Source organism: Aspergillus terreus, genomic scaffold (assembly GCF_000149615.1).
Source record: "Aspergillus terreus NIH2624 scaffold_14 genomic scaffold, whole genome shotgun sequence".
NCBI classification, from domain to species: Eukaryota; Fungi; Ascomycota; class Eurotiomycetes; order Eurotiales; family Aspergillaceae; genus Aspergillus; species Aspergillus terreus.
Genome location: NT_165937.1, coordinates 458,617 through 478,549, shown reverse-complemented (window position 1 = coordinate 478,549; position 19,933 = coordinate 458,617). Strand labels below are relative to the sequence as shown.

Here is a 19,933-nt window from a genome sequence, read left to right as displayed (position 1 = left end):
TCCGCCCCTGAGCTGCAACAAAATTCCATCCCGCGAAAACCATGGCGGACGACATGGCCAGTCATTATCAGATGATGGAGGAGCTGGGGAGTAAGTCTTGCGCCAATTGCAACGCAATTCACGTCAATGTTATTAACCAGACTCTCTTTGTTCTCCGCAGGCGGCAGTTTCGGAACGGTGTACAAAGCGATTGAGAAAGCTACCGGGGAGATCGTTGCGGTTAAACATGTACGAAGGCTACATTCCGGTTGACGAGAGAAGAAACGAGAGACTCGAGCTAACGCGACCACTCTGCGAACCAGATCGACCTCGAATCGAGCGAAGATGACATCCAGGAAATCCAGCAGGAGATCTCGGTGTTGGCTACCTGCGCCAGCCAATACGTGACGCAGTACAAGGCCAGCTTTCTGCGGGGACATAAGCTATGGATTGTGATGGAATATCTCGGTGGTGGCTCTTGTCTCGATCTGGTGAGACCCATGAGGACAAATGAACACAAGCGAAGTGTGTTATAGTGCTAATTTGCGCAGCTGAAACCCGGTGTTTTCAACGAAGCCCACGTCGCCATCATCTGCCACCAACTCCTCCAGGGATTGGATTACCTGCACTGCGAAGGGAAAATCCACCGCGACATCAAAGCCGCCAACGTACTCCTGTCGCATACGGGGAAGGTCAAGCTGGCGGATTTTGGGGTTGCGGCCCAACTGACCAACATCAAATCCCAACGCAACACTTTCGTCGGCACGCCGTTCTGGATGGCCCCTGAGGTCATCCAGCAGGCCGGGTACGATTATAAGGCCGACATTTGGTCGTTGGGCATTACTGCCATTGAAATGATCAACGGCGAGCCGCCCCATGCCAGTACCCACCCGATGAAGGTGCTCTTCCTGATCCCGAAGGAACCGGCGCCGCGACTCGAAGGCGACCAATACAGCAACACGTTCAAAGATTTCATCGCCCAATGCTTGACGAAGGATCCCGATCGTCGTCCGAGCGCGAAGGAGCTGCTGCGACACAAATTCATCCGTAATGCGGGCAGGACGGAGGCTTTGCAGGAGCTCATCCATCGAAAGCAAGACTGGGATGCTGGTCGGGGGGTGACCAACAATATTAAGTACTATGCGGAGTCGCTGTATGTATACTCGGAGGGTCTCACTGTGAGCGGCTTACTGACGCTTCCAGCAATACTATCACGCACCTCGACAAGGATGACGACGGATGGGTGTTCGACACCGTTAAAGCGCCCACAATGAAGATCCCCAAGGACCCGTACGATGCGGAGAACGATCCCGAGAACCAGGACTTCCTGTACGACGAGACCTCGGAGATGATGGACGACTTGCACATCTCGAACCCCCCTCCTCCCCCCAAGCACGCCACGAGCTTCACCAACACCGCCGTGCGACGAACCCCGGCACCAGATCGCAGCCCGTCGGTCCGGCGGACCCAGCGAAAGAGACGGTCCAGCGGGGTGAAACAGCCTCTTGGCGTGGACTTGACCTTTGGCAACAGCCCGTCGACGGTGCGTCAGTTCCGTCGCGTGTCTGATAAGATTGTTCCCGACCCTGCGTATGTATCACAACACCCGGTCGGAGTTGATGAGAACGCCAGTCCCAAGACATTGTTCTCGGAAACCAACAGTAAAGAGGCGCAGCTGGGCCGCCGAGCGTATAGCCGGGCGGTTGGCCTCGCCTGTCAGGAGGTTCTCGGCACGACAGGGGACCAGGAGAAGCGTGAGGCGATCAGTCGCCTGGCGGAGGCCTGGAGCGATCTGGAAATGGTGGATCCCGAAGGTCTTTACCATATTCTCCGAGCGACCAACGAAAAGCTGCAAGCGTGCGTCTCCATCTTTTGTTCCTGGGTTTAATTTAGGTCGTGTGCTGACGAATCCCAGTGACTCCAAGCTGTCGAGTCTCGTCCCGCAAGCTCCACCACCGGATTCTCCACAACGACCTCGACTCGTGTTGGCGCAAAACAACCCCCATCTGAAGAGCCACCGACGGCGACAATCCGCCGTGGCGCCCGAGGCGAATGCGCTGGCGCCCGCGCAGTTGGCTAATCTCCCGGGGCAGCAGGTACCCGGGATGGAGCATACCAAGCAACTCTCCGAAGTGCTTTACCAGCGATGGTCCGAGGGACTTCGCAATCGATGGCCGGGGCTTTAGTATGAATGCACACAATGCATCCATGCATTCCCTGATTTCCTTTCTCCTTTCTTTCCTGTACAAAAGCTTCCAGGCGTTCAGATCGGTACATGCTTGACTTTCTCATCTGGCTTTCGCTCGTTCGACGGATGATAGGCACTCGTTTCTGGTTTTCCCGAGATACTGGGGTTAATACGTTCGTTCTCGAGTCCCTGAGTGTGCCGGCCACGTACTCATGAGGACTCTGCTCTGGCGTCTCCCTCCGACCCCTGATATACCCGACTGGTCGTTCGCTTGTGGGGTTTGGAGTTCCATTCTGTTGGATGTGATATTTCCTTTGGCTGAACCTGTGATTATAGTGTTGTTGGTCTTGAGATAGACGATGTATGTATGTATGTAAGTATGTATGGAGATAGTAATGGCATCTGATGATCCGCATGCATGTGTTCTACACGTGGAACTGTCCCTCATAACAGCGAAATAACTGTAGGAGTCGACTACTACTGCATAAGTACTCGTAATGAAACGCTCGTGGGCCGATCAGCCCCTGAGAATTCAAGGCGGAAAGGATGGGCGGTCAAGCCGGACTAAGAGCCTTGTAATTTCACTCTATGGCCGTTAGGAGAATTCATCTTATTTTCTGCATATATTGCTGGCTCTGTTCTTTCTGCTGTTTTCCCTTCTCATCTTCTCTTCTTCTCATTCTGTTATATTATTATTATCTGTACTTTTGTTTGTCCTTGTGTTCATTTCTCCCATCCCAGCATTCCTTCGCTAGCCACTGTCTTCATATCCTTCGCATCACCCCTGAATGCCATGATTCTCTCTTTACTGCTTCCATAGCGTTCCGTTATCATTCAATTCACAATCCAAATGGGGGACTGGGAGACCCCCGGAACGGGTGCGGCCGAACCATCGCCGGAAACGTGCCAGGAGCATCACCCGCCACCACCTGTTCATGACGATGCCCTTCAGGAACATCTTTCTCACGAAAAACAACAACGCCAGCTCAAACGTTCCTCTCTCCCCGCTCGCCCCCATGCGGCCGCCCGTCACACCAAACGCTTAACCCTCAACTTCCCCATCAATCTCCCTCCGGCCGCTGTGGTCGACTCCCACGTGTCGTCATCCCCCGGTGCCATGACCCCTGTTGCTCGCTCGTCCGCCCACCAATCCCCCGTGCCCCCGGTCGGCACTCCTATGGCCTTCGACGACCAAGACGATGGTTCCGGCCTGTTGACCGCCATTGCCGCCCAGGAGCGAAAGGTCCTCGAGTTGCGCGAGGAGCTCCAGCGGGCCGAGTCCGAGCTCGACTCGCTGAAGAAGCAATGGGCCCAGTCGGAGAAGACAAAGAAACGTACCGAGATCAGCCATCGCGCCGAACCCCTGCTCCCGCTGCGATCCCCCGATTCCACCGGTCCCGACCCGGCCGCCGTTGGACCGCAGCATAGTCGAGACCGCAGCGTCGCCAGCTCCGAGGCCTCCTCCGCCGCCCCGACGCCGTCATCGGCACGATACAGTCGCGAGTTGGAGCGCCGCCAGAGTATGCTCGCCGCTGCAACAAAGGGCACCAAAGTCTCGGCCAGTGGGCGTCGTGTGTTCCAGGGATCTCACACCCGCACGCTGTCGCTGCTGTCGCCGACTTCTGGCACCAGCAGCCCCCTCGGGGCGGCGGAGACGCCAGACGGCGACCGCATCGGACGGTCCCCTCGCTCCGCGACGTTGCCGTCCGTTGAACGGAGTCCGATGATGACCGCAGCGTCCGGTGACAATCGCGATTTTGCAAGCTCCTCCGGCGACGATGTGATCACGCAGTGGCGGCGGACGATGCCGCCGCCGTCGCGCGAGGCCCTCATGCGCACCGGACGACAGATGGCGTCGGATCTGCGCGAGGGCCTGTGGACGTTCCTGGAGGACATCCGACAAGCCACTGTGGGCGAGGAGGGTATCAGCGCCACGGAATCGCGCGCGATGCCGAACGCCCGGAACAAGCGGGACTCGAGCTCGGCCTCGTCGCGCAGTAGAGACCGCCTCTCGGTGGCGCAGGGCGGAAAGCTGTCACGATCGCCGTCGTCGTCCGGGAGCAAGGCGGCCAAATCTTCTTCTGGTAAAGACTCGCAATCGGCGGACATAGACTCGTCGTTCTGGAGTGAATTCGGCATTGATCCACCTGGACAGACGTCCCATCCTCCCGCCGCCGCGCAGCCCGCGCCTCGCCACGCCCAAAACTGGTCGTCGACCGACCAACACCCCACCACCAACAACAACAGCAGTCATCTCGACGTTGACGACAACTGGGATGACTGGGATACGCCCCAGCCGAAGAAAATGCACACGCCTTCGTCGAGCCGGTCGACTCTCGAATCGAAACAGGACCAGTCGCCCATGACGCAGAACAGTAGTCCGCGCACGAGCACGAGGTAAGTGGTTTTCTGTTTGCTCCCGGTGTGTTGGTTTTGGTTTTTGGTGCGTGTTGTAGTGTAGATTCGCTGACGGCTCTAGCTTTGGCGACTGGCGCCAACACGACACTCACATCCCCGACCCCAGCGTGTCCGATGGTATTCCCTGGCCCGCCATCACGAAACTGGCCCCGTCGAAACTGACACGGACTGCGTCGAACCTGATGGCTGAGTGGGAGCGCAGCCTGTCTCCGTCGCCGGAACGGAAGGTCCAGACGCGATCGCCGTCTCTGGATAAAGACGCCAAGACAGATTGACTGGCCGAGTTTGTCTCGCCGTGATTGTTGATATTTATGGGATGTGATATACGCGATCTGCACAGGGACTGGCATGACGGATTGACGCAGGGTGATGATTCAATACCCTTACGAAGCGCTTACGATTCTTACATTCTTTTGTTATATTATATATGAATAAATTGTTAGACTGGATTGTGCATAATAAGTAGAGACGAGTTGAGGCGATATACTTCCACTTCGACAGCCACTCACGTGATACGTAGTTGGTCCGCCGCGCCACCCGTGATAAATTTCCGCCTCCGCAAAACATCCGGGGTCTCCAAGTCTCCAAATTTTCTCGCCGCCATACGACATAGACCGACTAGGTCGATACAGCACTCTTTTTCATAGATTTTCTTCGTTCTCTTCAGCACTGCATTATGAACGTCCCTGGGATGACCCCCCCGATGGGTGGCCTCGGCGGCGCTGGCAACATGCCCGCCGGCATGTCGGAGCAGGAACAAGCCATGGTGAAGATGGTTCGTCTGTCCTCTTCCCTTATTGTAGCTAGCTCCTAACGATCGCAGATGCACGCCGCCATGGAATCCTGCCCGATCAAGACAGTGATTTCCGGTACGATGGGTTTCGGTCTGGGAGGTGTCTTTGGATTGTTCATGGCGAGCGTAAGCCTCCCCCTCCTCTCCTCCCCAACCAACAAAAGCGACCGTAACGCAACTAACACGGAATGGCTAGATGTCCTACGATTCCACCTTCACCCCGCAAGGCAAAGCCATCATGGACCTCCCCTGGCGCGAACAAGTCCGCCGCGGCTTCAAAGACATGGGCTCGCGGTCGTGGTCGTCGGCCAAGAACTTCGGCATCGTCGGCGCCCTGTACTCCGGCACCGAGTGTTGCATCGAGGGCCTGCGCGCAAAGAACGACCTCACCAACAGCGTCGCGGCGGGCTGCATCACGGGCGGCATTCTCGGCGCGAAGGCCGGGCCCCAGGCGGCGGCGGCTGGGTGTGCGGGTTTTGCGGCGTTCAGTGCGGCGATCGATGCTTATATGCGGATGCCGTCGGAGAGTGATTGATTTATTGATTGGTTGGGGCTGGGTTGCTGGGTTTGTTTGATATACTGCGATTGCGATGGCGTTTGGTAGAGGTGCATTGTTGGCGTTTGGGACTGTACTCTACTCATAGATTTGTACTACTATGCGAATACCTTGTCTTGTCTTGTCTTCTATGTATGTGTCTATGTGAGTGAAAGGAGTTGCAGCTTGGCTGTGCGCTTGCTCCAACCATAAGCAGCCCTCAATGCCGGTAACCGGAGATGGCTCCGCCAGGTTGCGAGGGTCGAGGCCGATGAATGGTATAGGGTACGACCCGGGCGTGTGCTGTACCAAGGCCGACTGTACCCTGACGAGACCCCGTTGTTGGGAATGGGTCTGTTGGGATCTACACCACCCTTGAGAACTGCTGGACCAGCTGATGTGAACCTCTTACTACGTGCTGGACGTTCTAGCAGAGAAGCTTGCGGGCAAATTAGATACGGTCGTGTACCTGGTTGAAGCTGGGGCGACTGTGAATATGCAGTTTGAGATGCGAGACACAAAGATGTTCTATAAAGTATTCCAACCTGGTCTTAGATAACGGTTATCTGATCAGTGCCACCATGACGTCAATTATATATACGGCATCACCAACCACAAGCAAACTCCCTCCCCTCAAACAAAATGGCTTGCACAGTAAGTAATGCGTTTCATTCACAAGTCGACTCTAACATGAAGCGAAACAGACAGAGTACTCCGTAGAAAACCCCTTGAATCGGGAACCGCCAACCAGGGCCCTCGTCTCGAGGTATAAGCCGTCCATACACACAACCCGTCAGGAAGACTAACAGACGGCAGTTTTGTCACGCCATCCAACATCTCCTATGACCGTAATCATGGTCCAATTCCCCATCTTTCAGCTTCAGACCACCGTGTCCGTATCGATGGATCAGTCTCGCAGCCGCTTGCATTGTCTATCCACCAACTCGCCACGGAATTCCCCCAGCATGAAGTCACATGTGCGCTAGAATGCGCCGGCAACCGCCGCCATACCATGAGGACCCTGCTCAAGGAAGTCGAAGGCATCGACTGGGGCGATGCAGCCGTCATGAACTGCAAATGGCGCGGTCCGCGACTGCGCGATGTGCTCGTCCGTGCGGGAGTGCAGGGTGGCAATACAGATGGCCTGCATGTGGCTTTCTCATGTTATCAGGTCAAGTGTCAAGATGACGATTGGTTTGGAGGCAGTGTGCCCCTAGAGCGGTGTCTAAGAGAGGATGCGGATGTCATTCTTGCGTTGGAGGTGAGTATATGCTCTAGTTCAGCGCCATATGAATCCTGTCATTGATGCATGCAGATGAACGGCGCCCCCCTCCCCTACAACCACGGGTATCCAGTGAGAGCCATCCTCCCCGGTATCGCCGGCGCGCGATGGGTCAAATGGCTGGACCGCATCACCGTTCAGGATCACGAGTCCACCAATTTCTACCAGCGACATGATTACAAGGTCCTGCCGCCTGAGGCGGTAGATAGTGCGTCGGCGGAGCCGTTCTGGGATCGCACACCCGCCATGTGCGACATGCCCATCAATTCGGTGGTCGCTGTGCCCGCGGACGGAGAGACGGTGACGCTGTCACCCGACGGGACGATTGAGGTGAAGGGGTATGCTGTGCCACAGGGTGCGGATGGACCGGTGACGCGCGTGCAGGTGTCGTCAGACGGTGGTAGGAGCTGGGTAGATACGGAGATTCAAACGTCTTCATCGCCGGATGAGGGGAAGTGGTGCTGGGTTCTGTGGAAGGCGGAAGTGCCCTTGGAAAGGGGTTGTGGAAGGGAGATACTGAGTCGTGCGTACGATGCTGGTGGGAACTCGCAGAGGGAGCATTCACAGTGGAATTTGAGGGGAGTTGGGTATAATGGATATGGGAGGGCCCGGAGTTTGACTGTTCTTTAGATGTGAGTTTTGTTCTTGTTAGGTAAGTTAATTATTGTTTCGAGATGTGCTCAGTATACTATTCATCTGCTGCCTCTTCCTCCTCTTCATCCTCCTCATTAACTCCAGAATCATCTAGGTAACAGATCACTTCGCAAATGACAGGACCACCTTTGGGAGGCAAGAAACCATCACCGTCCTCCCAGTTCCAAGAGATACCCTCGGGCCCAGTAAACGATTGCAGCCTTGCTCCCTTGGATCTTAACAAGTCGATCATCTCTTGATTGTCCTTGCGCGTGGCGACGTATAATGCAGAATGTCCCTCTTCATCTGCCCGTGCGCCATTGTCCAGGAGGAATCTGAGCATGGACAGGTTTCCCTTCAACGCCGCCAGCTTCAGGGAGCTTTCCTGGTTTATAGCTCCATGCTTCAACAGCATTTCTATGATATCGTATCTCTCATCGTCAACAGCCCGATACAATGGACACGGCTTATACATGTCCGGATCTGCGCCTCGCTCGAGCAAAAGCTCCACCAACTGCTCATGGCCATGTTTGACAGCGAGGTAGAGTGGCGGAGGGTCCGTCGCTCGACGGCCCCGAAGCCTCCGTGCAAACCCACAACCTCGCGTTGGCCTTTGGTAAGCTCCGCAGTAAAACTTGACCCGGGCTCCATGATCGAGGAGCGTTGTGACAATCTCCTTGTGGCCGCCTCGAATGGCCGCAAGCAGGGCCATTTGGATCTGGACAATGTGTGCGATCCTATAGCCTGCTGCTTTCAATGGATGGTCTTTGACTTCGGGAACAGAAGAGTATCTCCTCTCAGGGACATATTTCCAAGTCTCTTCGTTCTCGTCGTCCGTTGTGTCAATTTCTTCCCACACGGTACTTTCCAGACCTCGAGCACACTCGGCTGTGAGAGTTTCGAGAAACCGCTGCACGGCCTGTACATTTCCCTGTCCCGCCACGATACGCAAAGCGGACGCCTGCCGACGCCGGCAGTTTAATCTATATAACGAGTTTATCAGCACATGATGGAGATGCCGACTCGTGAGGAGGAGGGCGAGGATATCGCTCTGGCGACGCAGATACGAGGCAATCTCCACGAGGATTTCCAACGGTAGGCGAGTGGTCAGCATGATATGGAAGGTGAAAGGAAGAAACAGGTGCTGACGTGACATTTATAGCTGTCTCTTAGTAAGACATCCGAATAACAGTGCAATGCTCGTTACCCGAATGGGTGTAGTCTGATGCTTAGTCTTTCTTGGATGCTCGAACCACGTCGTGTACATAGATTGGCGCAGTACTGCATACTTGGCCGTGTCAACGAATATACGAGGCTCAATGATGCTATCCTGGGTATAATTAATGTTCTTTCCCGTGACCATCATCCAGGGATTGCGTGCAGTGCGACCTGGAAGTACCGGACTTAGGGTCTATCTCCGATCTTACTCTATACTCCGCTCAACTGCTCATCAGGCAAATGCATTCATATAAAGCGGCAAGGCGCGCCCGCAGAGTACTTCTTGACCATCTGTCCTCGGCTTCTTCATTCGTATTCAACTCAGCTCAAACATGGCAGACAACCAGGCTGTCGTCCTTCCAGGCCTCAAAGCCCACCCGTTCACCATCGAAAAAGCCACAAAGCCTCAGCCAGGCCCAGGCGAGTTAGTGATTAGAAATGCTGCAGTAGCCATTGTAAGACCCAGTCCTCCTATTCAGCAATGACGTCCTAACGAACTATTTCCAACCAGAATCCCGTCGACTGGAAGATTCAGTGGGGCATTTCTGAGCCGTATCCAAAGCTCCATACGCTGAACATCTTACAGGACTGAAGGAGGATGGCCGAACAAGTACCCCTTGGTACTTGGGCTTGACGCTGCCGGGATTGTTGAAGACGTTGGTCCAGATGTGACCCGTTTCAAGAAGGGCAAGAGGGTCATTGCGTACGTCTTCTGGCCCAGATTCCTCCTGTAGAAGCAGTGCCAACTCATCTTCACAGCCACTGCAGCACTTTGCTGGCATTGGATCCTGCCTACGGGGCTTTCCAGTTGTATCCCCTGGTGCACGAGGCCCAAGTGGCTGAGATACCGGATTCTCTTCCCTTCGAACAGGGGGTAGTCCTCCCGCTGGGCATCTCCACCGCCGCTTCGGGGCTGTATCCAGAGGACTGTCTCAACCTGCCATTGCCCGCTGTTGACGGCGCAAAGAAAACCGGCCAGACACTCCTGGTGTGGGGTGGTGCGTCCTCCATGGGTGCAACCACTATCCAACTGGCGGTTGCCTCGGGCTTGACTGTCGTTACCACTGCCTCTCCCCGGAATCATGATTTCGTTCTGTCTCTGGGTGCGGATGCTGTGTTTAACTACAGGTCGCCCAGCGTAGTGGAGGATCTTGCCAATGCGCTGGCTAGTACTGAATTTGTCGGTGTTTATGATGCAATCTCTGAAGAGCCCAGCTTCAACGCCATCTCGGCAATCCTTGACCGGTTGAATTCGACGGTGAAAGTGATCAGTGTTTTGCCGTGCCAGCACCCGACAGAGCGTTTTGCTCCAAAGTTCAGTCAGTTATAGATATCCCCTGTCAACGCCCAGCCAAATACTAACACGCACAACATCAGTCCATGCGACCAGTCTTGTCCAAGATGCCAATCGAGGCATTGGGGAGTGGGTCTGGGGAACATATGTACCACAGGCTTTGGCGAAGGGGACTCTGAAACCCAAGCCAGATCCCTGCGTCGTGGGCACCGGCCTGAAGGATATTCAACATGGCGTCGATTTGCTCAAGAAGGGTGTCTCGGCTCAGAAGCTGGTGGTTACTCTTTGAACACGACTGACGGGAAGCGACCTCGCTAGAGTATTGCATCGAATATATCTAAAATCATACATATGCTCATACGTACACCGATTACGGCAGCACCACGTACTTCTCCAAATGCTTGGGAATGGCTCCGCGCAGGCCCTTGCTCTCAAGCCAGGTGTTCGAGAAGAGACGGTCGGCGTAGCGGTACGCGCCATCACAGAGGATCGTCACAATCGTCTTTCCCTTGCCCAGCTTCTCCGCGACCTCCTTTGCGGCCACCACGTTGAGCGCGGAGCTCGCGCCCAGGTAGAGACCCTCCTCGTCGAGGCACCGGTAAACCATCTCAATAGACTTCTCATCGGGAATGTTCAGCGATCCGTCGAGCAGATCAACATCCGGCCGCAAGTTGTCCGTCACACGGCCCTGGCCAATACCCTCGGTGATACTGCCTCCACTGCGCTCGGTCAACTTGCCGCCGCTCTGGATGTAGCTGTGCAGGACACTGCCGGGCGGATCGGCGAGGAAGCACTTCACACGGCCGTCACTAGCCGTCTTCAAATACCGCGTAATACCAGCGAGCGTGCCGCCCGTGCCGGTAGCGCAAGTAAACGCATCGATCTGGCCGCCCGTCTGCGCCCAGATCTCCGGGCCGGTGGTCTCGATGTGCGCCTGGCGATTGGCGACATTGTCGAACTGGTTCGTCCACACCGCGTTGTCCAGCGACTCGGCGTGGCGGCGGGCCTGGTGGTTGTAGTTCTGCGGGTTGTCGAACGCCACCGCGGGCACCGGGTACACTTCCGCGCCCAGTAGTCGCAGCAGGTCGATCTTACCCTGCGATTGCGTGTTGGGCATGTAGATGACCAGCTTGTAGCCCTTGGACCGGCACACGTGCGCCAGACCAATACCGGTGTTTCCGGCCGTGCCCTCCACAACGGTGCCGCCGGGCTTCAGGAGACCCTTCTCTTCCGCATCCTTGACGACGAACAGCGCCGCGCGGTCCTTGACGCTGCCTCCGGGGTTCTGGAATTCGGCTTTGCCGAGGATGTTGCAGCCGGTTTCTTCAGAAAGGCGCTTCAGACGGATCAGAGGAGTGTTGCCAATCGCTGTGCGGAGTAATGATTAGTATACGGACGAATTGGCGGGGAACAAGGAAGGTGTACTGTACCCTCGGTCAGCCCGTTGACAAAGCCCTGAGCTCCGGACACCCGCACGTGGTATGGGGTCGAGGCCTCAACTGCGCGCACGGCAGTTGTGCCAAAACGTCGAATGCTTTGCCGGAACATACTGGTGAACCTCACAGACCGAGCTGCAATCCCAACGGCGTCTGAGGATTGTAGAGCATTGAGATCCCCAGATCGTCCGATGCCGATGGTCGGCGTTAGTCATCTAGATCACGTGTGAAATTGCGTGATAGCCCTGGAGTACATGCGTCTGTCTTGTGGTCCCTTACGCAGGGGATTTGGGACGACCCAAGGAACGAAGAGGGAGTATGCCCAACATAGCAACAATGATGTGCTCCGTAGATGTACAAGAACACAGCTGTTCTGCTACCAGGTGGGAAATGTCAATGAGAGGTGACGAGCATCATATACAATACTCCGAAAGTACAGTAGGGTTCCACGTGTAGCCCTAACCCTTATCGGATGCCTTCCCGTTTGGGCTGTTTGTTTATCCCGCATCCCGTGACTGTGACGATCGTGAAAGCGGCGGCGATACTTGGGACTTCATCTCAACCGACGACAACGACAACATCACATCCAACTTGAGTCGCCATGCCTGCTCGAGTTTCCGCCCGTTCAACGTCGGGGACCTCCCGCAAAACATCATCAGCCCAGCCGTCCACCGGGCGTGCTGGTTCGGTCCCTCCCTCGATTCAGATCCCAGAGGAACCCCCTCTTCCTGAGGCCGTTCCCAGTTTGCGCCGCGACGTGTGCTCGATTTTCGCCGACGCGCAGCGCTCCACAACCGGCCATCGAAAGCTCGTGGTTCGTCTTCGCAAACTGCAAGAAGCATGCAGCGGCATTTCCCAGAAAACCTCCAAGAAGGATGGCAAGAAAATCCAGGAACCAGTCTCGCTCCCGACCGAAGAATCCCTCCCGGAAACGGAATTCAATGTCGAAATCGGTCGCTGTGTGCTGCGCATCGTTGCCATCAAGAAGTCGGAGCCTGTTGGCGATCGCATCTTGCGATTCTTGGGCACGTTCTTAAGTCACGCCTCTGAGAAAGATGCAGAGCTCTTCGCTTCCGATGACGATGAGAATATCCCCGAGACGCCAACTTCCCGTCTGACAACCCGCCTAGTCGCCCTTATGGTGCCCCTTCTCCCTGCCAAGGACAGGACTGTACGCTTCCGCGCCACTCAGATCATTGCGAATATCATCAACTCGCTCGATACAGTCGATGACGACCTCTACCATACTCTTCGGCAGGGCCTCCTGAAACGGATCAGAGATAAGGAGCCTTCCGTCCGTGTTCAGGCCCTGATGGGTCTGGCCCGTTTGGCAGGAAATGACGAAGACGACGACAATGACGACAGCTCGGCACTTGTCGAGAAACTCGTTGATATCATGCAAAACGACACCAGCGCAGACGTCCGGAAAACCCTACTCCTCAACCTCCCGCTCTTACCAGCGACCCTCCCTTATCTCCTGGAACGTGCGAGAGATTTGGACGCCGGTACACGACGAGCTCTGTATGCTCGGTTGCTTCCGACTTTAGGTGATTTCCGCCATCTGTCGCTTTCGATGAGAGAAAAGCTGCTCCGATGGGGCTTACGTGATCGTGATGAGAGCGTGAGAAAAGCTACAGGCAAGCTGTTCTACGATCGCTGGGTTGAGGATTGTGCAGGGACAAACGATGAAGCCGAAGACGGCTCTACTGGACAGCGGTCGCCACCCAACATTCCCGCGCTCCTTGAGCTTCTGGAGAGAATTGACGTCGTAAACTCTGGCATGGAGCTGGGGATTGCCCATGAGGCTATGCGCAGTTTCTGGGAAGGCCGCCCCGATTATCGCGAAGCTGTCGTGTTCGATGAACACTTCTGGGAAACGCTCACAGCTGAATCTGCTTTCCTCCTCCGTTCCTTTAACGATTTCTGTCGAGTTGAGAATGACGGCAAATACGATAACCTCGCAGATGAAAAGATGCCCGAAGTCACCGCCTTAGCTTATTTCCTCTCGAAGTACATGACCGATCTATTGCAACGGAGGAAGATTGCCAAGGAATCAGGCGAGGTTAATGATGACGAGTCTCTTGAGCAGGAATTTATCGTCGAACAATTGCTTCATATCGCCATGACTCTTGATTACAGTGATGAGGTTGGCCGTCGAAAGATGTTTTCCCTGCTGCGCGAGTCACTTGCCGTACCGGAGCTTCCCCAGGAATGCACGAAGCTGACCATCGAGACTCTGCGATTCGTGTGTGGTCCAGATGCTGCGGCTGAGAATGAGTTTTGCAGTGTTGTCCTGGAAGCTATCGCCGAAGTCCACGATACCATCGCCACCGAGGATAGTTTCGTCTCCGCAAAGTCTGAAATTAGTGACGACGCATCCAGCCGTCACCGATCTGAGACGCCGGCAGAAAGCGAGGAAGAGAAGCCCTTCAACAAAGAAGAAGCCAAGGCCAAGGTCCTGCGTGAAATCATGGTTAACATGAAGTGTCTACACATCGCGCAGTGTATGCTGCAGAATGTGGAAGGGAGTCTTCAGGCCAATATGAACCTGGTTACTATGCTTAACAACCTGGTGGTCCCGGCTGTTCGGAGTCATGAAGCCCCCATTCGTGAGAGGGGCCTGGAATGTTTGGGACTATGTTGCTTACTGGACAAGGTAAGGCCCTTTGAACTAGATACGTCTCTTTTTACTGACTGTTGGCCCTCCAGACTTTGGCCGAAGAGAACATGACGCTTTTCATTCATTGTTATAGCAAGGGCCACGAGGCCTTGCAAGTGACGGCGATCCAGATCCTCTGTGATATGCTGACCACCCACCCTTCGTTGCTCGCTCCGGTGTCCCAGCCTGACGGAGAGACCGTGGCACCACCGGTGTTCCAAAAGCCCTTGCTTAAGGTGTTCGCAAGAGCTCTCAAGTCCAACTCTCCGAATAGCGTACAGTCCGCCGCTGCCACGGCGCTGTCCAAGTTGTTACTCACCAGTGCCTTCACTCCGTCTGGGGCCAACATCCCCCAGGCCATCCAGGAGTATAATCAAAACGCCATCGAGACTCTCCTCCAATCCCTGGTGACCTCCTTCTTCCACCCTCGCACCCGCGAAAATCCGGCGCTTCGACAGGCCTTGGCATACTTCTTTCCTGTGTATTGCCATTCGCGTGTGTCGAACACTGAGCATATGCGGAAGATTGCGGTACCTGTGATCCGGGCTGTGCTCAACGCGGCCGAAGAGTACTACTCCCTTGAGGCGGAGGAAGACAGTGATGGTGACATCGATGAGAGCGCTGGACAAAGGGAAGTCAAGGCATTGATGACTGGTGTGCTGGGAATGCTGGCGGAATGGACGGACGAGCGACGCGTGGTGGGGTTGGGCGGGGAACGAGTGCTTGCGGGTGGTCCGGCGAGCTCGACCGCCTGTGGATTCGTCCATCTGGCCCTGGTCAAGGATATTCTAGAGCGCGTTCTGGGAATCAGTTCAGGCCCCAACCGCTGCTCTAAGGAGGAGAAGAAGCTTCTCTTCTCTCTCATGAGCAAGCTCTATATTGCACCTCCGTCTGCGCCGGCACCGTCGTCGCGATCGGGGTCTCGTAACCCTGAGGGCGAAGATCCTTTCCGGTCTAGCGTCCGCAGTGCCCATGGTGAAGTCAGCCCGGAGAACATTGCCCTCGCACAGGAGGTGAAAGGGCTGCTTGATGAAGCCATTGAGGAAGGCGTCGCCGCTGAAGCGGCCGGCCGGAACGCGCTGGTGAAGGTGAAGAATGCGGTGCTCAAGCTGCTCGCGACTGCGCAGGGCTCCCGACCCGCCAGTTCTCGACCCCGCGAAGGCACGGAAGAGGGCGATAGTGATATGATGAGCGTCCGATCGGGTCGATCGGGTAGTGTCCGCCCTTCGATCGAGCCGGGGGCGTACCGTCGCGGAGTGTCGGTAGAGCCGAGTATCATGGAGGAGGACGAGAACGAGGACAGTCGGCACACGGTGATCAAATCCGAGGCCGCGGACGAGTAATGACGACGTTTATGTCTGGGTTTGATTGGCGGGTTGGCGTTGTGGATTGGGTGATGGGATGATGCTATGTAGATAATCATGGCGATGGTCTTTGGGATGTATATGAATGCGATTTTGATCTTTTGACTTTGGATACTACAGAGTAGTTACGGGTTATAGGTATGGTTGAGTGGTTTGATTGATCACACCTACGATATATATAGCAAGCTACGGAGTATAGATTTTCTATCGGCTTGACCAGGGAACGAGGGGGTAGAGAGTATTGGAATACTGATAACTACTAAGTAGTTACCTCTTATCTAGACCTCCGGCCTTTTTTGATTATATCAGCATCTTGTTAATCATAAATGTGATACTCAGATGGTCGTATAAGCGGTGGAAATGAGTCTGCCTGAACAGGGGGCGGCTTAGTAGACGGTGACGGGGGGACCGGGCCGGAAGCCAATTCGTTTATATCGGGAATTGATCCCTCTCTCCACGAGGACAAATAAATACGATGGCAAGTGACTACCGCTCTCAACCCATTGAAATGAAGAGACCTGGAGATGAGATGATTCTGATCGTGATCATACCTCGGTAAGTCGACATGCACAAAGTACGGGGAATTGGATTTGGTGGCCCATGGATGTATTCGATTGACAGCGGGAAGGGTTGATAGATAGGCGACGGATGTCCATGGCTCTGGGCTCTGATTATTATTATTATTATTATTTTCTCTTGGGCACTTAATTGAGTTTGTATCGAGATTGATACATTCCAACTTGACCACCTTGACCACCCACCCTTGATATTCGGACTGCCATGAAGCCTGCCTGGGAGCTAATACCATTCCGTAATGATACCGACTATCGTCCCACCTTTGCAATCCCCAGTTACACCAGATATCAAATAAATGACCTTATATCACTCATCTCAGGAGTCATCCCCAGATCTCTCCAGAGAGTTAGTAGTTAAACCACCGGACATATATCTCCTCGTGGTTGACTAATTTCCGCTGGGACCCAGAAAACCATCTCTCTCTGGACAAAAAGTGAATGGAATTTTCCTCTCCTTTTCCACCTGTTCGAACGCTCCACCGAACAGAAAACCCAACTGTTCGTACTTAGTACTTACTTACCACTGACCACTGACCGGGGGGCTTTTTGGACCTTTTTTTCCTTTCTGTCTTCTCCGTCTCCTCTCCTCTTCCTCCCCCTCCTTCCTCCCCCCGTGGCTTCTTGCTTGTCTCTTTTCTCTTCGTTTTCCTTTTCTGTTCCGTTCTCTAGCACTTTTCTTCTTCTTCGGGAGGGTTTCTCTCAATTCTCCTCTGCATTGTGTGTGTGCGCTTCGATTCCCCGACGTGGATCTGCCCAGAGAGCAGACGTCTTATTTTTCCGATCCGTTGCGCCGTTTCTCTCCCGTCTTTAGACTGGTTCCAGAGAAAAAAAGCCAACCCATCTCACCCTCTTCCTTTTCCCCCCATTCTCCTCTTCCCTCTCTCTCCCACCCACCATCCTCATCCCCCCTCCTGGAGCGATGGCAGTTTCGGCTCCCACCCCCAAGCTGGATCGCTACATTGTCATCCACGTCGCAACCACCTGTGACGAGCATGGCGTCTACGTCACCAAGGATTCCGCCGAGGTGATTGAGTTGGGGTGGATCTTGTTGGATACCAAAACCTGCGAGGAGGTACGTTGCTGCGTTGGGATTGTTTGATTGTTTCCCCCCTCCTCCTTTTTTCCCTCTTCCCCCCTCTCTCCCCTGGGCCGCAAAAGCAAATCCCGATGGCCATGAACCCAACCAACACAACCACCAATCCTGGAGACAGAAAACCAGGAAGAAAAAAGAAAAAAAAAATATCTCAATTGTCTGACGATCATATGCTAAACTCCCCTTAGCTGCATCGTGAAAGTGTCCTGGTCAAACCCGTCAACACTCCCATCACGCCTCTCTGCAGTAAGTCTCATCTCGATTCGCTCGGATGTATCGGTCAGTAACTGACGGTTGTCCATAGCCAGCCTGACCACTCTGACATGGGAGCACGTCCGCTCGGCAGGTACCTTCCGCGATGCCATCAATCGCTTCGACGCCTTCGCCCAGGAACACCTCATCAGCAAGAACCTGGAGTTTGCCTTTGTCACATTGGATTCGTGGGATCTCCGCGTCCAGCTGCCCCGTGAAGCCCGAGACAAGGCGGTCGTCTTGCCGCCTTATCTCCAACACTCCCGCACCTTCGACCTGCGCACCGAGTACCAGCGGTGGCAGACTCATCACCCGGAGTCCCTCCCCTTCGGTCCCAGCTCTCTCTCCAACATCTGCGCCGCCCTCGAAGTCGAACCCGTCCAGACCTCCGCCCCCATCAAGCATAACCTCCCCTTCCATCTCCAGGCTCTGGCCCCTGCTTCGCCCCGACGGGCTATGGAGGAAGCCGTCACGCTCGCCCGTGTGCTGCGTGGTTTGATTCGCAAGTCCCAGCCCCCTCACGAACATCCCGAGATCTTGACTCGTCCCATGGATGCCCGTGCGGACGTGCGGGCCTTCCTCGCCGAGCGCAGCAAGGTCCTCCACCTCAGCGGCTTGCCCCATGATACTACCCAGTCGGAGCTGGAGAGCTGGTTCACTCAGTTCGGTGGCCGTCCCATCGCCTTCTGGACCCTTCGCACACCGGATCAGCACAAGCCCACTGGCACTGGCTTTGCCGTCTTCTCCTCCCACGAAGAAGTGAGTCGTCGAGCCTAGGAGCGGACCGTGGACAGTACTGACTGATATTCGGATCTAGGCGGCTGAAAGCCTCTGTATGAATGGTCGCGCCCTGAACGAAAAGGCCATCGAGGTCTCCCCCTCGTCCAGCCGTGTTCTGGACCGTGCGGCCGAGATCCTGACGCCCTTCCCGCCCTCGAAGAACCGCCCGAGACCCGGTGACTGGACGTGCCCCTCCTGCGGATTTTCCAACTTCCAGCGTCGTACGGCCTGTTTCCGCTGTTCTTTCCCGGCTATGGCTGCGGCTCCCGACCCGCTGGGATACGGTGCGGCTTATGGCTACGGACCCCCATCGATGATGCCTCCCCACATGGGACACGGTCACGGCATGGGCCACTCCCGTATGGGCGGCAACGGTGGTGTCGTTCCTTTCCGCGCGGGTGATTGGAAGTGCGGCTCGGAGGGTTGCGGCTACCATAACTTCGCGAAGAACATCAACTGTCTCCGTTGCGGTGCCCCTCGTTCCGGCGCTGCGGTCGTTGCCGACTCGGCTTTCCCGTCTCCCATGGATCCCCCCTCTGGTTTCGGCATGGGCCCGAACTCGATGACCAGCACTCCAGCTCCGGGCCCCTTCACGTCGAGCGCCGGTGGCTTCGGCGGATTCAACCAGCAGTTCGGTGCGCCGCCTAGCAACTATGGCTTGCCTTCCGGCCTGGGTAACGCCCCGGGAGGATACCCCCCGATGGGACAGATGGGTGGTTACGGCTCTACCACGTCATCCCACTCGGCCGCCTCGTTCGCCAACCCCGCCACGCAAGCTGCCTTTACCGGTGCCGATGCTTCGTCCACCAGCGCTTCGAACGGCAACTTCTACGGCAACGATGGCTCGAGCGACCCGTTCGCCTTCCTCTCCACGGGACTGGGAGGATTGTCGATGGGCGACGATGCCCACTCGCGTCGCAACGGCGCCGGGGCCAGCAAGTCTCCGGCGTAAGGCGACAGCACATACTTTAATTCGATCCGCGGCGGTTGTACGACTTTCTTCATTTTGATTCATGGCAGGTTTCCCCTCCCCGCGGCTTTTTTGTCAATACGGCGGTCTAGATTGTTGCTATATGTGATGGTTGATATGCGTTTGTATAAGGAATTTTGCAGTTCTGGTGCATTCGGTTGGGAGGAGCAGGCCGGTAGCGTGTCGTCGTTTCCCTGGATTGGATCCCCTTTTTCTTTTTCTTATCGTTCTGGTTTTGGTCGTTTTTGTTGAACCTTTCGGTGTGTCTTATTATTTGCCGCCTTTTCTTTACATGTTGTTCCATCGAAAGCGATGTTTTGAGGGTATAGAGGACTGCCCTGGCTCCGACGGTTCTCCTTTCTGTCATCGGTTTGCGGCACGACCAATTGGAGGTTCAGTCATGGCATTGCATTCTAGATATCTGCTGTTTTTGGTTGCCCCGTTCAGCGCTTTGGCACTCGGAA

At 55.4% G+C, this 19,933-nt stretch overlaps 9 protein-coding genes across 9 annotated transcripts; 6 read left to right on the top strand and 3 right to left on the bottom strand.

Moving 5' to 3' along the window:
* Positions 1–41: 41 nt before the first annotated feature.
* ATEG_09179 (STE20 family serine/threonine-protein kinase) lies at positions 42–2,165 on the top strand (the record flags this gene model as incomplete). The annotated part of the gene is made up of 5 exons (XM_001217800.1): positions 42–179; positions 303–470; positions 531–1,132; positions 1,183–1,836; positions 1,895–2,165. The coding sequence occupies 5 exons, from the start codon at positions 42–44 to the stop codon at positions 2,163–2,165; spliced, it is 1,833 nt and encodes a 610-aa protein (XP_001217801.1).
* An 852-nt stretch (positions 2,166–3,017) lies between these two features.
* On the top strand, positions 3,018–4,860 carry ATEG_09178 (uncharacterized protein; the record flags this gene model as incomplete). Its single annotated transcript, XM_001217799.1, has 2 exons — positions 3,018–4,564; positions 4,647–4,860. 2 exons carry the CDS (start codon positions 3,018–3,020, stop codon positions 4,858–4,860), a joined length of 1,761 nt encoding a protein of 586 aa, XP_001217800.1.
* A 560-nt stretch (positions 4,861–5,420) lies between these two features.
* ATEG_09177 (translocation channel protein TIM22) lies at positions 5,421–5,913 on the top strand (the record flags this gene model as incomplete). The annotated part of the gene is made up of 2 exons (XM_001217798.1): positions 5,421–5,504; positions 5,575–5,913. The coding sequence occupies 2 exons, from the start codon at positions 5,421–5,423 to the stop codon at positions 5,911–5,913; spliced, it is 423 nt and encodes a 140-aa protein (XP_001217799.1).
* A 642-nt stretch (positions 5,914–6,555) lies between these two features.
* On the top strand, positions 6,556–7,219 carry ATEG_09176 (putative sulfite oxidase; the record flags this gene model as incomplete). The annotated part of the gene is made up of 3 exons (XM_001217797.1): positions 6,556–6,567; positions 6,618–6,679; positions 6,730–7,219. 3 exons carry the CDS (start codon positions 6,556–6,558, stop codon positions 7,217–7,219), a joined length of 564 nt encoding a protein of 187 aa, XP_001217798.1.
* A 664-nt stretch (positions 7,220–7,883) lies between these two features.
* ATEG_09175 (uncharacterized protein) lies at positions 7,884–8,942 on the bottom strand (the record flags this gene model as incomplete). Its single annotated transcript, XM_001217796.1, has 1 exon — positions 7,884–8,942. The coding sequence occupies one exon, from the start codon at positions 8,940–8,942 to the stop codon at positions 7,884–7,886; it is 1,059 nt and encodes a 352-aa protein (XP_001217797.1).
* Positions 8,943–9,626: 684 nt separating this feature from the next.
* ATEG_09174 (uncharacterized protein) lies at positions 9,627–10,130 on the bottom strand (the record flags this gene model as incomplete). The annotated part of the gene is made up of 1 exon (XM_001217795.1): positions 9,627–10,130. One exon carries the CDS (start codon positions 10,128–10,130, stop codon positions 9,627–9,629), a length of 504 nt encoding a protein of 167 aa, XP_001217796.1.
* A 580-nt stretch (positions 10,131–10,710) lies between these two features.
* On the bottom strand, positions 10,711–11,888 carry ATEG_09173 (cysteine synthase A; the record flags this gene model as incomplete). The annotated part of the gene is made up of 2 exons (XM_001217794.1): positions 10,711–11,708; positions 11,771–11,888. 2 exons carry the CDS (start codon positions 11,886–11,888, stop codon positions 10,711–10,713), a joined length of 1,116 nt encoding a protein of 371 aa, XP_001217795.1.
* Positions 11,889–12,377: 489 nt separating this feature from the next.
* Positions 12,378–15,778, top strand: ATEG_09172 (condensin subunit YCG1; the record flags this gene model as incomplete). The annotated part of the gene is made up of 2 exons (XM_001217793.1): positions 12,378–14,432; positions 14,486–15,778. 2 exons carry the CDS (start codon positions 12,378–12,380, stop codon positions 15,776–15,778), a joined length of 3,348 nt encoding a protein of 1,115 aa, XP_001217794.1.
* Positions 15,779–17,293: 1,515 nt separating this feature from the next.
* On the top strand, positions 17,294–19,451 carry ATEG_09171 (putative RNA binding protein (Arp); the record flags this gene model as incomplete). Its single annotated transcript, XM_001217792.1, has 4 exons — positions 17,294–17,446; positions 17,656–17,713; positions 17,772–18,478; positions 18,537–19,451. 4 exons carry the CDS (start codon positions 17,294–17,296, stop codon positions 19,449–19,451), a joined length of 1,833 nt encoding a protein of 610 aa, XP_001217793.1.
* Positions 19,452–19,933: the final 482 nt, after the last annotated feature.